We start from the raw sequence: 15843 nt of genomic DNA, 5'->3' as shown, positions 1-15843 counted from the left end.
TTCGGACTACCAATGAAGTCCCTTATGTCATGGGATATTTTAGATATTAGGTGTTTGCCCCTTGCCAATCTACTTAATGTATGTCTCTAACCAAGGCCAAATACACAAGAATATATATTCTAGCTTACTCTGAGGAAGTAAATGTCTGAGGCATCTTTGAAGCCTAGTAGAAATAACTTTCATTAGTTCCCAACAGCAGCCTATTAAACTACTTAACATATTGTTCCTACTAAAGGTCCCCTTCCCACAAGCTACCTATACTATTTTAGGCAATGTAAATCATTTGTTTTGCACATACTGTTTTATCTTACCTACCACTCCACTTGTTATTTTTTTTAGTGTAGCCCACTATTCGAGACAGTCTGAAGTTCTGTCATTGTAACTGTAGAGGCCTATACGCAGACTAACCTGTCTATTCCCTTTGCTACAATGATCCATCAAAATGCTCTTATGTTTTTCTAGACGCAGCCTTTTACACTACATATTCTCCCTATAGCCCCAAATCTACTCCAGTCTGACTATATATACACATATACACCTGTAGCTTCCATCCTTCCCTAGACATGATTTGCTAACCTTCCCATACTCTATATTTCCTTCCAAAGGGTTGTTACACATTTTAAACATTTCCTAAAACTCCTTCATCTCCATCCAGCATTTGTTACTACATATCCACTTTCAGTTGCTAATTTGTACACTTTAGTCCAATAACCCATATTCCAAGCGGTGCTTACCCGCTGATTGTTATTGGCTATACTGAAGCTCATAAGAGGCTAATAATCTGGTTACCATGTGCTTTTTCATTTCCTGGTGGTTAAACGGCTCATAAGTGGCCATCCAATTAACCAGCCATCTTAGCGAATATATCCTGAAAAAGTATAAGAAGCCTATTTGTCATCATACATTGATTGGTCTCTTTTTCATTTGAGTTTTATCTTATTCACTTTTATTATATTATAATGCTTATTACATGATGATATACCTATCTTTACAGTTATAAGGCTGTCATTGTATATTGTTCTTTTTTTTTTCTTTCACAAAACCTCAATAAAAAATTATTTAAAAAAAAAACTGTAAGTGGGTTAGTGTTTGGGTTTTTTAAGGGTTTATTGGGTGGGTTTTATTTTTAGCTTACTGTTTGGGAAGCAATAGAGCTAAATGTCCTTTTAAGGGCAATTGGGAGCTTAGGTCTTTTTAGTTAGGATTTTATTTGGGGGGTTGGTTGGGCAGTGGCGTCACCCGGTGCGGTAAGTTATGGTGTCAACCCCCCCTCCCCCAAGAAAGCAGACACACACACACACAAAAACACACACACAAAAACACTCTGACACACACACACACACACACACACACACAAAAACACTCAGACATACACACAAAAGCACTCACACACACACACACACACAAAAAAAACACTCAGACACACACACACACACACACACACAAAAACACTCAGACACACACTCACACAAAAGCACTCAGACACACACACATACAAAATATGTAAACTGCACTGCATTAATTATTAAGCTCATGCCTAGAGTTGCTCCCTGGCTCAGCAGAGGATCAAATGAAAGATAAACAGAGCACTCTAAAAATAAATCACTAAAGAAAAGGTTTAGGCACGCAAACTATGAAAATTCTGCTCTCTGACTCTGTTCCACACACTCTGTTCCAAGTCTGTCAGTGCACAGCCCCGGGCCGCGTGCCTACTGCTTCTTATGGCCAAGCACCTCTGCTCTCTGCCCACCACCAGACCCCCGTCCGCCCTCCCCTCCTACCTCTTCTGTGTGCACTTAGTGTACATAACCGTACCGGTCTGGTGGACATCATACGTGGCTCCTTCACTTTACAAACAGTGTCAGACAGTCATGCGGTCAGGTGCCAGGCATTCCCCTCATGATTTCCCAGTTCCCGTTTAGAGAGACAGCACAGCAGTGAGTGACTCCACTGCTCCACACGTCACTGAGCAGTGAGCACAGATAGGCAGGCAGGTTTAGGCTAGCAGCACAACTTCGCAAGCCCCGCGGCACGCCCACAAAATTCATAGTGAAATTGGGCAGGGGAGGAGCAAAATACAAACAAGCAAAAGCAGCTGGAAAAACTATTTGTGGAAATTGCAGCGCTGGCTCAAGGGGTAAAAAAATGAAGTGTCTACAACTTCCCCAGTCCCACTAATGTTCACAAATGCTGGCCCCTAATAAAAAAAATATATGCATCTCTACATTGTATTTCTTTGAATTTCAATAAAAAATTTTTTGGTGGTGTCACCCCCTGGAGGTTGTCACCCGGGTGCGGCCCGCACCCCCCTAGTGATGCCACTGTGTGTGGATGGTGGGTTTTACTGTTGGGGGGGGTTTTGTATTTTTTTTTCTTTATTTTTTTTATTGAGGTTATTGAAAACACATTACATGTAAAATACATTTCTTCATTCCCAAAAGATATGTACAAAAGTTTTAGCAACCATAAGTCATCTCTTATCAGCCAAATAAAAGATTCAGGCACACATTTAGTACAGTCACAAGATTAAATATAGCAATATTCACATCTAAACAACCTATATACTAATATAATATCTCTTCAACATTATTTACTTTACTTATATAGATGTCATAATTTGGGGAAAAGAACCTATAAAGGAAATACTTCATTTAAGTTTTATAGGGTAAGGGGGGTATATCAAAAACTACTATGGAAAATCACACTTAGACAAAGTTTTAGAGATTTGCATATGGGGTCTGTGCCCCTACGCTTAACCAGTAAGCTATATACTGGGGGAAACAGAGCTGATCATAGGCAGGTGTACATTAAATTGGCAGGTCACACCAATATTTATATATCTGTCTTAAGTTTGTAAATATATACTAAACAAGAAGCTCCGGCTTATTGTCGCCATTAAAACTAGTATATTTGTTAAAGTACATATACACGGCTATAGCGTATGAAAAACTGCTTCAATGGGTCACGCTAGAGGGTCTAGCCCCTAGATATAAACATAATTCAGTTTTTGCCTAGTTTTGCAGACTAAACACAAGACTTTTGTCTAAATACATAACAGCCAAAAATGTACATGAGACAAAATGACAGTACTAATGGATTATGTAACAAGGAGAAAATCTATGTTTATGAGCAAGTCCACTTCGAGATCTAAAGCTTGAACAAACCAAGAACACAGTAGGAATCAGTTAAGGAACAAGGAACACAAATATAACTAAACTTGCGAGTTAAGTACATAGTATTAGCTTATTTTGTGGTATCAGCCAATATACAATTGCATTCATCCAGATCAAAGTAAACATAACTAGTGATGAAGTACCGATCAGGGTAAATAAAGTCATTGCATCCAAATGGTACAAACAGCAAATGATGAAACTTATATAGGTTAAAACTATCATCATAGGAAAAGAGACTTATGTCTCGACTGTAACCCTGAAAAATAATAATATACTGTAACCTTACTAGCGCAACGGTCAGTCTTTTACTAGCTTATTAACTATCATTTGCATGGAGCTCTCTAAATAGCCTAATTGCAAAATCTCATATATCAGGTTGTCAGGCCTTCATATAGAGTAGATGCCATATACTGTCTCATGCATTGTCTCTTAGTTCTTTCCGTTGTGTAGACTAGCAAATAAACATACCCAACGGCTAACAGGACAAATATCAGACCCAAACCCTGCATGTCTCGCAGCCGTCAGATTAGCTCTGTGATGTCTTCACCCCACACCGGCTCGAGCCATAGGAGATCTTTTCTCCGTGTCAGTGTTGGTCTCTTTTACCTGGTAGGGACAGGCCGAGGAGTGTGCCGACTGTATAACAATATTATCTTCAGGCAAAGTCAAGCAGCGCAGTGTAGCCGCTTCTCCCTCCAGTTTCGTTAGTACCGGCTGTTTTTGAGCATCCAAACTATGCATGGGTTTAATAACCCGCTCCTCCTTATAGGCCTTGACTGCTGTTCCCCCAACAATTGGCCGCCTCACCCTGGGACTCAGCACAATAGCCTCCTCTACTTCCACTGTATGTCGTCGCTACTTAGATTCAGCTAGGGCTGCCATAGGACGCAGTTGACTCGCTGCTCTGTTTGCCTGCTCTTCGGAACTTTCAGCTGTTATAGTGTTAGGTCCATGAGTTGTCGCATTCTGCATAGGTCTCTGTGGATCGCTCGACTGTGCTATTATGTACTCACAAAGAAAGTAACGTATTGTTTCTGATATCTCCTCCTCAATCCGAGTAAAATGCGCAGCTAAAACCCTCTCAATTGTTTCATAAATTTGTGCCGTCATGTTAGACTTATCGACTTGGAGGCTGAGATTCCTGAGTGTAAATCAGTGCTTAAGCCTTCAAAAAAGAACAGTGTTCATGCATCCAGCTAGTAGTTCTTTAATAATATAGTCGTCAGCCATGTGGGTCTCTTAGAGTAGCAAAACCTGACTACAAGCACATTACAAGTTCTAGAGTCACTCCTAACCATCAATAGGTGAGACTGTCACAATATATACAGGATTCATATATCTTAAAGGGACAGTTTACACCAAAAATGTTCTTATTTAAAAAGATAGATAATCCCTTTATTACCCATTCCCCGTTTTTGCATAACCAACACAGTTATATTAATATGCTTTTTACCTCTGTGATTACAGTCTAACTGTAAAAAACTTTCAAAATGCTCTGAGCTAGGAGGCGGTTTTCAACTGTTTAGAAATCAGTTTGAGCCTAGCTAGGTTTAGCTTTTCAAAAATACCACCAAGGGAACAAAGCAAATTTGATGATAAAAGTAAATAGGAAAGTTGTTTAAAATTGCATGCCCTATCTGAATCATGAAAGTTTAGTTTTGACTTTACTGTCCCTTTAATGCCATCCAAGTCCACTTTTTGGCTCTGGAAAGTCAAACAAAGTCAGGAGCTCTTGAAGTTCACGACCTGCCATGCTGGTAGTTAGCTCTGCCCCCCTCTGATTGCAACAGCCAATAGGATTTTTTAACCTTAATTCCTATTGGCTGATAGAATTCTATCAGCCAATCGTAATGTAAGGGAAGCCATCTTGGATGACATAATTTAAAGGGAAATCTCATTGTAAAGAAGACGTCGGAAGAAGTGGATGCTCCATGCCGGGATGTGAAGATGGAGCCTTCTCCGCACCGGATGGATGAAGATAGAAGATGCCATCTGAATGAAGACTTCTGCCAAGTTGAATGAAGACTTCGGCCCGCTTGGATGAAGACTTCTGCCGGCTTCACTGAGGACTTCTGCTGCTTCGTTGAGGATGGATGTCGGGTCTTCAAAAACTGTAAGTGAGGGGGTGGAGCAAGCTGGCTTCCAGAGCAGACGTATGTGACCAGAGCTCCCGACATTATTATGCATAAATGAGATAAAAAACGATATTACTACCTACAAAATTGAACTAGTCCACCCTTGTAACTAAATGACCAGTCAGGCTGTCATTGAACTGCCAGCAGAAGCCGAGAGTAGTGGAACTGGGGGAACTCCAGTCCTGGGCCCTTAGGCCGTGAATGTATGAGCAGCTGGGACTCCCTACCGCAACTGATCCCTCACCTCGCCCTGAAGGGTAAGCGCTGTCAGCCCAGAATCACAAGGGTCATAAGGATCATTCACAGCTGGACATGGACACTCGAGCTGCTGTCTGAGTGGATCTAGCCCCTACACAGCACTGCGCACCGTTACTATCTGCACTGCACGGACTCTAATACTCTGCAATATGAAGGATCTATATAGCGTAGCACAAGTCTTGCTGAAAGATTTTGAAACCGCAATGCTGGCTAGGTTTGATACCCAATTACTGAAAATGCGGCCTGTTGGAGTTCGTGACTCTGCGGCTGCGGTAGTGGCGGTGGGGGAGACGGGCCCTGTCAGAGTCGCATGTAGAGATACGCAGCCTAACCTGTATCCGCTGCCTAGAGAGGATAGATTTACTCAGCCCACGCTAACTTGTGCTGAGAAACTGTTGCGCTTCACGAGTGAGGGGAGTTTGCTGGACGGACACATGGCTGGGTCTCCTGGACGTGGGTTATTGCTTGATGACGGCGTTACCCGCTCCCTGTCACCTGGGTCTCAGAGACCGCAACATGCTGTGGGTTTGCAGGGAAAAAATATTTGGCGCTGCCCTTCGCTGGAATTCAGTGCAGGTCAGCCATCTTTGGTCTTGTCCAGGCTCGTGTTCAGGAGACTAGCTGAGATTGAAACTGCCCCAATGGGCTGTGTGGAGTCTGGTCGCGCAGCTTTATCACCGGCCTGTAGGACAGGAGTAGGCTGAAGAGAAACACTGGATGCTGATTTGAGTTACAGGATATTGACGTTTTGCTGATGTGATGTCTGGTGACATTAATCTTACAGTTTATTAAGAGTCTAGTTGCTGAACGGTATATACTGTTTTTATGAAACCCTTGGGCTGACCTAGCACTGCTCCCTCTATTCTGAATAGCTTGACAAAGACTATACAGGGAGTGCAGAATTATTAGGCAAATGAGTATTTTGACCACATCATCCTCTTTATGCATGTTGTCTTACTCCAAGCTGTATAGGCTAGAAAGCCTACTACCAATTAAGCATATTAGGTGATGTGCATCTCTGTAATGAGAAGGGGTGTGGTCTAATGACATCAACACCCTATATCAGGTGTGCATAATTATTAGGCAACTTCCTTTCCTTTGGCAAAATGGGTCAAAAGAAGGACTTGACAGGCTCAGAAAAGTAAAAAATAGTGAGATATCTTGCAGAGGGATGCAGCACTCTTAAAATTGCAAAGCTTCTGAAGCGTGATCATCGAAAAATCAAGCGTTTCATTCAAAATAGTCAACAGGGTCGCAAGAAGCGTGTGGAAAAAACAAGGCGCAAAATAACTGCCCATGAACTGAGAAAAGTCAAGCGTGCAGCTGCCAAGATGCCACTTGTCACCAGTTTGGCCATATTTCAGAGCTGCAACATCACTGGAGTGCCCAAAAGCACAAGGTGTGCAATACTCAGAGACATGGCCAAGGTAAGAAAGGCTGAAAGACGACCACCACTGAACAAGACACACAAGCTGAAACGTCAAGACTGGGTCAAGAAATATCTCAAGACTGATTTTTCTAAGGTTTTATGGACTGATGAAATGAGAGTGAGTCTTGATGGGCCAGATGGATGGGCCCGTGGCTGGATTGGTAAAGGGCAGAGAGCTCCATTCCGACTCAGACGCCAGCAAGGTGGAGGTGGAGTACTGGTTTGGGCTGGTATCATCAAAGATGAGCTTGTGGGGCCTTTTCGGGTTGAGGATGGAGTCAAGCTCAACTCCCAGTCCTACTGCCAGTTTCTGGAAGACACCTTCTTCAAGCAGTGGTACAGGAAGAAGTCTGCATCCTTCAAGAAAAACATGATTTTCATGCAGGACAATGCTCCATCACACGCGTCCAAGTACTCCACAGCGTGGCTGGCAAGAAAGGGTATAAAAGAAGAAAATCTAATGACATGGCCTCCTTGTTCACCTGATCTGAACCCCATTGAGAACCTGTGGTCCATCATCAAATGTGAGATTTACAAGGAGGGAAAACAGTACACCTCTCTGAACAGTGTCTGGGAGGCTGTGGTTGCTGCTGCACGCAATGTTGATGGTGAACAGATCAAAACACTGACAGAATCCATGGATGGCAGGCTTTTGAGTGTCCTTGTAAAGAAAGGTGGCTATATTGGTCACTGATTTGTTTTTGTTTTGTTTTTGAATGTAAGAAATGTATATTTGTGAATGTTGAGATGTTATATTGGTTTCACTGGTAAAAATAAATAATTGAAATGGGTATATATTTGTTTTTTGTTAAGTTGCCTAATAATTATGCACAGTAATAGTCACCTGCACACACAGATATCCCCCTAAAATAGCTATAACTAAAAACAAACTAAAAACTACTTCCAAAACTATTCAGCTTTGATATTAATTAGTTTTTTGGGTTCATTGAGAACATGGTTGTTGTTCAATAATAAAATTAATCCTCAAAAATACAACTTGCCTAATAATCCTGCACTCCCTGTATGTGGAACTGAATATTAAGTGAGTGCTACCTATGCAATATCACCTCAGTGTTAATTTAAGCTGATAAATAAGTATTCTAAGTAAGGTCCTTGATATTTAGGCTCATTATGTATCTGTTAGTGTTTCAATCTGGTTAACTATATCCTGTAAATGGATATTCACCAAATTTAACATTCCTAGAGCCCTTATTATATGTCTTGTGGGACTCTTTTCCACATACATATGTATTGAGTCAGCTCCTTTAAAATTATGGTGGTCCCCTACTGATAATGTACGATGTGAGGAGGAGAACATTTACATCAAATATAATTTAGGTTTCATGTCTTATCCAAAGAAGGGGACTTTATTACCAACCCTGAAGCCGCCCCCCCCCCCCCCCACTGTGAGGTAAGGGATAAATAGTTTATCCTCCACACTCCCTATTTGACAGAGTTATGTAGTCTCTGTCCTGTTTGTGGAGCCTCTGGTATGGTTTTTACCTGCATGTGTGCAAGAATGGCTCTCCGGATCTTATTACTGAAAGATGTATTATCTGTATTATTCTGTGTATCAAAGTCTGCAAACTGGCTATCCCTACAATTTTGGTATAGATATTAGCTCAAGTATATATTCAATGTATAATATTGATTTTTTGGTAGGTTGCTTAAATGCTAGAAGGTCTAAGGTAACTAACATAAGTGTTTCCCACGTTTCCACAGAATAGGATTTTGATAGGATGAATGAAAATGAATAGAGACATTGGTTTATTTTCACTATAAATTGGATATGTGTGGACACCTAGGGATGTCATGCTCGCTCCTCTAGTAACTTAGTGCAACTAGACTTGACAGCGATTAGCTATATTCCTTTACCTATTGGTATTCAGGCTTTCTGGCGAAGCAGTTTTTGCAGCTCTATTACTCTGATATAATGTTTAGCATGTGTATATTTAATGCTATGTTTAAGTTTACCACTTCCTTCAATTTTAATACTAGTTTTCCGGACCTATAAAGGGTCCTAGTAGACATATGAAGGAACCTGTAAAGTGTAGGCCTTGATTGGGCCTGCATTTCCCAAAAATCCACTGATTAGCAAATTGATTCTATTGGGGTCCAAAAGTGGCCTCAGGTGTCTTCAAGGAAAAAGAGGGCACTTTTAGGTTTGCTCCCCAATACTTAATCATTCGAGTTATGTTTCAACTTAGGAACACTATGTAACTGTTATGATAAGGCAACTACACCTAAATATGTGCTTATGTATTTCTTATGTCCACGATATTTGTTCTACATCTCCTGTTTGTCATAAGTTTGATTGAGCAAACCGTTTGCTGTCCTTGTAATTGTTATTCCCTCAATAAAAAACTTCTTTACAAAAAAAACCCAAAAAACTGTAAGTGGATCTTCAGGGGTTAGTGTTAGGTTTTTTTGAGGATTTATTGGGTGGGTTTTAATTTTAGAGGTTTGGGCAGAAAAAGAGCTAAATGCTCTTTTAAGGGCAATGCCCGTACAAATGCCCTTTTCGGGGCAATGGGGAGCTTAGGTTTTTTAGATTAGGCTTTTATTTGGGGGGTTTGGTTGTGTGGGTGGTGGGTTTTACTGTTGGGGGGGTGTTTGTATTTTTATTTACAGGTAAAAGAGCTGATTTCTTTGGGGCAATGTCCCGCAAAAGGCCCTTTTAAGGGCCATTGGTAGTTTATTGTAGGCTAGGGTTTTTTTTTATTTTGGTGGGCTTTTTTATTTTCATAGGGCACTTAGATTAGGTGTAATTAGTTTAAATATTTGATCATTTATTTTTTATTTTGTATAACTTAGTGTTTATTTTTTTGTAACTTAGTGTTTGTTATTTTGTGTAACTTAGTGTTTGTTATTTTGTGTAACTTAGTGTTTGTTATTTTTTGTAACTTAGTTGTTAGTTTTTTGTAACTTTGTAATTTTTAATAGTAGATTTAAATTATTTGAGTAGGGTTAGGTTTTTAACTATATAATACAGTTAATTTAATTTGTAGTTTAATGTAATTTTAGTATAACAGTTAGGGTAGGTTAATTATTAGTTTAATATAGTTTAATGTAATTTTAGTATAATAGTTAGGGTAGATTAATTAATAGTTTAATATAGTTTAATGTAATTTTAGTATAATAGTTAGGGTAGATTAATTAATAGTTTAATATAGTTTAATGTAAATCTAAAGGTAAGTTTAAATGTATTATAAGATAGGGATGAGTTAATATTTAATGTAAAGTTAAGGGGTTGTTAGGTTTAGGGGTTCAAATGTTAATTTAGTTTATGGCAATGTGGTGGGCTGGCGGTTTAGGGGTTAATAGGTTTAGTAATTGGTAGTTATGTGGGAGGGGTTAATAACTTTATTTAGTTGCGGTGGGCTCTGGGAGCGGCGGGATAGGGGTTAATAATATTATGTAGGTGGCAGCGATGTCGAGGGCGGCAGATTAGGGGTGTTTAGACTCAGGGGTTATGTTAGGGTGTTAGGTGTAAACATAACTTTTATTATACCATAGAAATCAATGGGATATCTGCCAGCAGCAAACATGAGCTTTCGCTGCTTTCAGACTCCCATTGATTCCTATGGCATCCGCGGCCTCCAAGGCGGCGTATAGAAAAGCAGGTACGCTGGGCCAGAATAGTGGCAAGTGTACCTGTTAGCAGTTTGATTACTTGCAAAAGTTGTCAGATAGTGCCGAATTTGTATTCGGAACATCTGTAATGACGTAAGCATTGATCTGTGTCGGGTTGAGACCGGCGGATCATATGTTACGTCACAAATTTCAACTTTTGCCGGTCTGTAGGCTTTGATAAATAAGGTGAATCAGGCTCGCCACAATTATGCTGCGGAATTCCAGCGTATTTGTGGTTGACAGCTTGATAAATAGGCCTCTATAACTCAAGTATATATCTATACCCCAAGCATAAAGTAGTGGCTTCATGTGTAGATGACTATTCTGCTTCCTTTGTCTTTCTGAATTCCAGCTCAGTGGCTGAGGCTCTGAAGATGGGCTGCACTGTGGAGCCTGAAGGTTTTGATGAAGTCACTTTGTATTTCAGTGATATTGTGGGCTTTACCACTATATCAGCCATGAGTGAACCCATTGAAGTGGTGGATCTACTTAATGATCTGTACACATTGTTTGATGCCGTAATAGGAAGCCATGATGTATATAAGGTGAGTGATATTTTATTATTGCTTCTCACTTGAAAACACTGAGCAAACTGTGTCCATCGCTGGATATATTAGGGTAGGATATGTATGAAGAACACCTGTATCACATAGGATGTCCAACATCAAGCATAGTAAGCAGGAGGGTCTAGCTTTGCTACAATAAATAAAGGTTTTGTTACCCTAGCAATATATTCCAGGCAGTAAAACATATTTTCATACAAACATAGGGGACGTAGAAGTCCTAATATCATTTTATTAGATCAATATTAAACATATTTTCTCCTACTGTTAAATGGCCTTTATAATGATAAAATGACAATGTAATTTATCAGAGCATCTCATTTTTCTCAATAGCAATGCTGCAGAGTTATGTGTTTAACTCCCACATATGGGTTAAACACATAGTTAAAGTGTTTCTCGGTACAGCAGAGAACAAATGTTCCTGAGCAGAAATAAAGTTGTTGTGTGTAATTTGACACAATAGTATTGCATAGGAAACACCATCAGCACCATAATCCCAGATTACATGGCCCAGATTACGTGGCAACGTTGATCATTCATGGAAAGCAGACTCTATTTATCAAGCTGCGTATGCAGCTTTGGTGCACCTTCGGTGCAAGCATGCATGTGTGAGCCTACAGTTGTCATCTGACTGCTGCTTCCAGTTCTTAGTTGGCTGATGAAAATCCCTCCTGACAAATCCGACCCGGGTGACGGACAGTGAGTGTTTTTGGACAAGTAGATTCTTGTTCAATGTCAAATGTAAGCAGTGATGCCAGGGCAGCTAGCTTAGCAGAAGCTTAAAGGGACAGTCTACTCCAGAATGTTTATTGTTTAAAAATTTAGATAATCCCTTTATTACCCATTCCCCAGTTTTACATAACCAACACAGTTTCTAAGCATCTGCAGACTGCCCCCTTATCTCAGTTCTTTTGGCAGACATGCATTTTAGCCAATCAGTGCTGACTCTTAAATGACTCCATGGGAGTGAACACAATGCTATCTATAAATCATAAACACAATGCACTGATATTAAAGGCAGTTCAATGGCTTTGAAATTAGCATATGGGCCTACCTAAGTTGTTGTGCACAAAGAATACCAAGAGAGCAAAGCAAATTTGATGATAAAAGTAAAGGTGGAAAGTTGCTTAAAATTGCATTCCCTATTGGGATCATGAAAGTTTAGTTTTGACTAGACTGTCCCTTTAACTTATCTGTCTGGTTATTGTTAAATGGGGCCCTTAAACATGTATTTAAATTATATTGTTCAGTTGATTTATACATCCATCACCCCAATTTAGGGCTATATTAAACGTAGAGTTAAAAAATATTAGCGCTATTGAGCTCGGACACCGCTCAAGTTAAATCAATGATAAATGAGCGAAAGCCTCAGGTGTGCTAACATCTGACTTTCGCTTGAGCGCAAACCCGAATGTGTGCTAAAGCCAAAGGTGTGTTAAGAAATAGTTAAAAATGCCATTGTTCTTCATTCAATGTTATTTTTATTAGAAATCAAATATATATATATATATATATTTCTATGTAAAAAAAATAAAATATTGTTAACATTGTTTTAAAGTGATATGGTATATGACAAGGTGTTTAACTGGGAAGGGCTCAACGCTGCATATTTAGCTCTGTATATTTGTATGTGTGTATATATATATATGTGTACATATGTTTATGTATGCACATATGTGTACATACAAATATGCACTATATATATATATATATATAAATATATATTTTCTGTATATATATATATATATATATATATATATATATATATATATATGTATATATATATATATATATATATATATATATATATATATATATATATATATATATATATAGTTTAGCAGGTGGAGAGCACTCTCACTTCATAGAACAACTTGCCAGGGTGCATGCAGAGAAAAACATCAATAAACAGTGACTTGTACTCACTGGTCTTTTCAAAAACGTGCCTTTAATGTAACGTTTCGGGGACCGTATCCCCTTCCTCAGACCAGGGTCTGAGGAGGGGATACAGTCCCCGAAATGTTACAATAAAGGCACGTTTTTTAAAAGACCAGCGAGTGCAAGCCACTGTTTATTGATATACAGTATCTCACAAAAGTGAGTACACCCCTTACATTTTTGTAAATATTTTATTATATCTTTTCATGTGACAACACTGAAGAAATGACACTTTGCTACAATGTAAAGTAGTGAGTGTACAGCCTGTATAACAGTGCAAATTTGCCTTTTTCCTCAAAATAACTCAACACACAGCCATTAATGTCTAAACCGTTAGCAACAAAAGTGAGTACACCCCTAAGTGGAAATGTCCAAATTGGGCCCAATTAGCTATTTTCCTTTCCCGGTGTTATGTGACTCGTTAGTGTTACAAGGTCTCAGGTGTGAGTGGGGAGCAGGTGTGTTAAATTCTGTGTTATCGCTCTCACACTGTCATACTGGTCACTGGAAGTTCAACATGGCACCTCATGGCAAAGAACTCTCTGAGGATCTGAAAAAAAGAATTGTTATTCTACATAAAGATGGCCTAGGCTATAAGAAGATTGCCAAGACCCTGAAACTGAGTTGCAGCACGGTGGGCAAGACCATATAACAGTTTCACAGGATAGGTTCCACTCAGAACAGGCCTCGCCATGGTTGACCAAAGAAGTTGAGTGCACATGCTCAGCGTCATATCCAGAGGTTGTCTTTGGGAAATAGACGTATAAGTGCTGCCAGCTTTGCTGCAAAGGTTGAAGGGGTGGGGGGTCAGCCTGACAGTGCTCAGACCATACACCACACACTGCATCAAATTGGTCTGCATGGCTGTTGTCCCAGAAAGAAGCCTCTTCTAAAGATGACGCACAAGAAAGCACGCAAACAGTTTGCTGAAGACAAGCAGACTAAGGACATGGGTTACTGGAACCATGTCCTGTGGTCCGATGAGACCAAGATAAACTTATTTGGTTCAGATGGTGTCAAGCGTGTGTGGCGGCAGCCAGGTGAGGAGTACAAAGACAAGTGTGTCTTGCCTACAGTCAAGCATGGTGGTGGGAGTGTCATGGTCTGGGCCTGCATGAGTGCTGCAGGCACTGGGGAGCTACAGTTCATTGAGGAAACCATGACCAACATGCACTGTGACATACTGAAGCAGAGCTTGATCTCCTCCCTTCAGAGACTGGGCCGAAGGGCAGTATTCCAACATGATAACGACCCCAAAAGACACATCCAAGATGACCACTGCCTTGCTTAAGAAGCTGAGGGTAAAGGTAATGGACTGGCCAAGCATGTATCCAAACCTAAACCCTATTGAACATCTGTAGGGCATCCTCAAACGGAAGGTGGTGGAGCGCAAGGTCTCTAACATCCACCAGCTCTGTGATGTCATCATGGAGGAGTGTAAGAGGACTCCAGTGGCAACCTGTGAAGCTCTGGTGAACTCCATGCCCATGAGGGTTAAGGCAGTGCTAGAAAATAATGGTGGCCACACAAAATATTGACACTTTGAGCCCAATTTGGACATTTCCACTTAGGGGTGTACTCACTTTTGTTGCCAATGGTTTAGACATTAATGACTGTGTGTTGAGTTATTTTGAGGGGACACGCAAATTTACACTGTTTTACAGGCTGTACACTCACTACTGTACATTGTAGCAAAGTGTCATTGCTTCAGTGTTGTCACATGAAAAGATATAATAAAATATTTACAAAAATATGAGTGGTGTACTGACTTTTGTGTGATACTGTATATATATATATATATATATATATATATATATATATATATATATAAATTTATATATACAGTATATATATATATATATATATATATATATATATACACCTTTGAGACCTTCCCAGCCCAACACCTTGTCATATACCATATCACTTTTTATACATTCAATTCAATAATAAACATATAGTTTTATATATATATATATATATATATATATATATATATATATATATATATGTGTGTGTGTGTGTAATACTTTATTTTCTTTCATGTAATTAGCAAGAGTCCATGAGCTAGTGACGTATGGGATATACATTCCTACCAGGAGGGGCAAAGTTTCCCAAACCTCAAAATGCCTATAAATACACCCCTCACCACACCCACAAATCAGTTTTACAAACTTTGCCTCCTATGGAGGTGGTGAAGTAAGTTTGTGCTAGATTCTACGTTGATATGCGCTCTGCAGCAGGTTGGAGCCCGGTTTTCCTCTCAGCGTGCAGTGAATGTCAGAGGGATGTGAGGAGAGTATTGCCTATTTGAATTCAATGATCTCCTTCTACGGGGTCTATTTCATAGGTTCTCTGTTATCGGTCGTAGAGATTCATCTCTTACCTCCCTTTTCAGATCGACGATATACTCTTATATATTCCATTACCTCTACTGATTTTCGTTTCAGTACTGGTTTGGCTTTCTACAACTTGTAGATGAGTGTCCTGGGGTAAGTAAGTCTTATTTTCTGTGACACTCTAAGCTATGGTTGGGCACTTTTTTATAAAGTTCTAAATATATGTATTCAAACATTTATTTGCCTTGACTCAGGATGTTCAACGTTCCTTATTTCAGACAGTCAGTTTCATATTTGGGATAATGCATATGAATAAATCAATTTTTTCTTACCTTAAAATTTGACTTTTTTCCCTGTGGGCTGTTAGGCTCGCGG

The 15843-nt window shown here is 39.7% G+C and overlaps 1 protein-coding gene across 1 annotated transcript in view; it reads left to right on the top strand.

Annotated features, from left to right (window-relative positions):
* The window catches only part of GUCY2F (guanylate cyclase 2F, retinal), a 220213-nt gene that overhangs the window by 174562 nt on the left and 29808 nt on the right, over positions 1-15843 (top strand). Inside the window, exon 13 of the mRNA XM_053699145.1 lies at positions 10981-11173. Coding sequence (XP_053555120.1) covers positions 10981-11173 — 193 coding nt within the window. The remainder of the gene's footprint in view (positions 1-10980; positions 11174-15843) is intronic.

This window comes from Bombina bombina, chromosome 1 (genome assembly GCF_027579735.1).
Source record: "Bombina bombina isolate aBomBom1 chromosome 1, aBomBom1.pri, whole genome shotgun sequence".
In the NCBI taxonomy this organism is placed as follows: domain Eukaryota; kingdom Metazoa; phylum Chordata; class Amphibia; order Anura; family Bombinatoridae; genus Bombina; species Bombina bombina.
The sequence above is the reverse complement of the archived record's forward strand: the minus strand, read 5'-3'. Positions and strand labels throughout refer to the sequence as shown.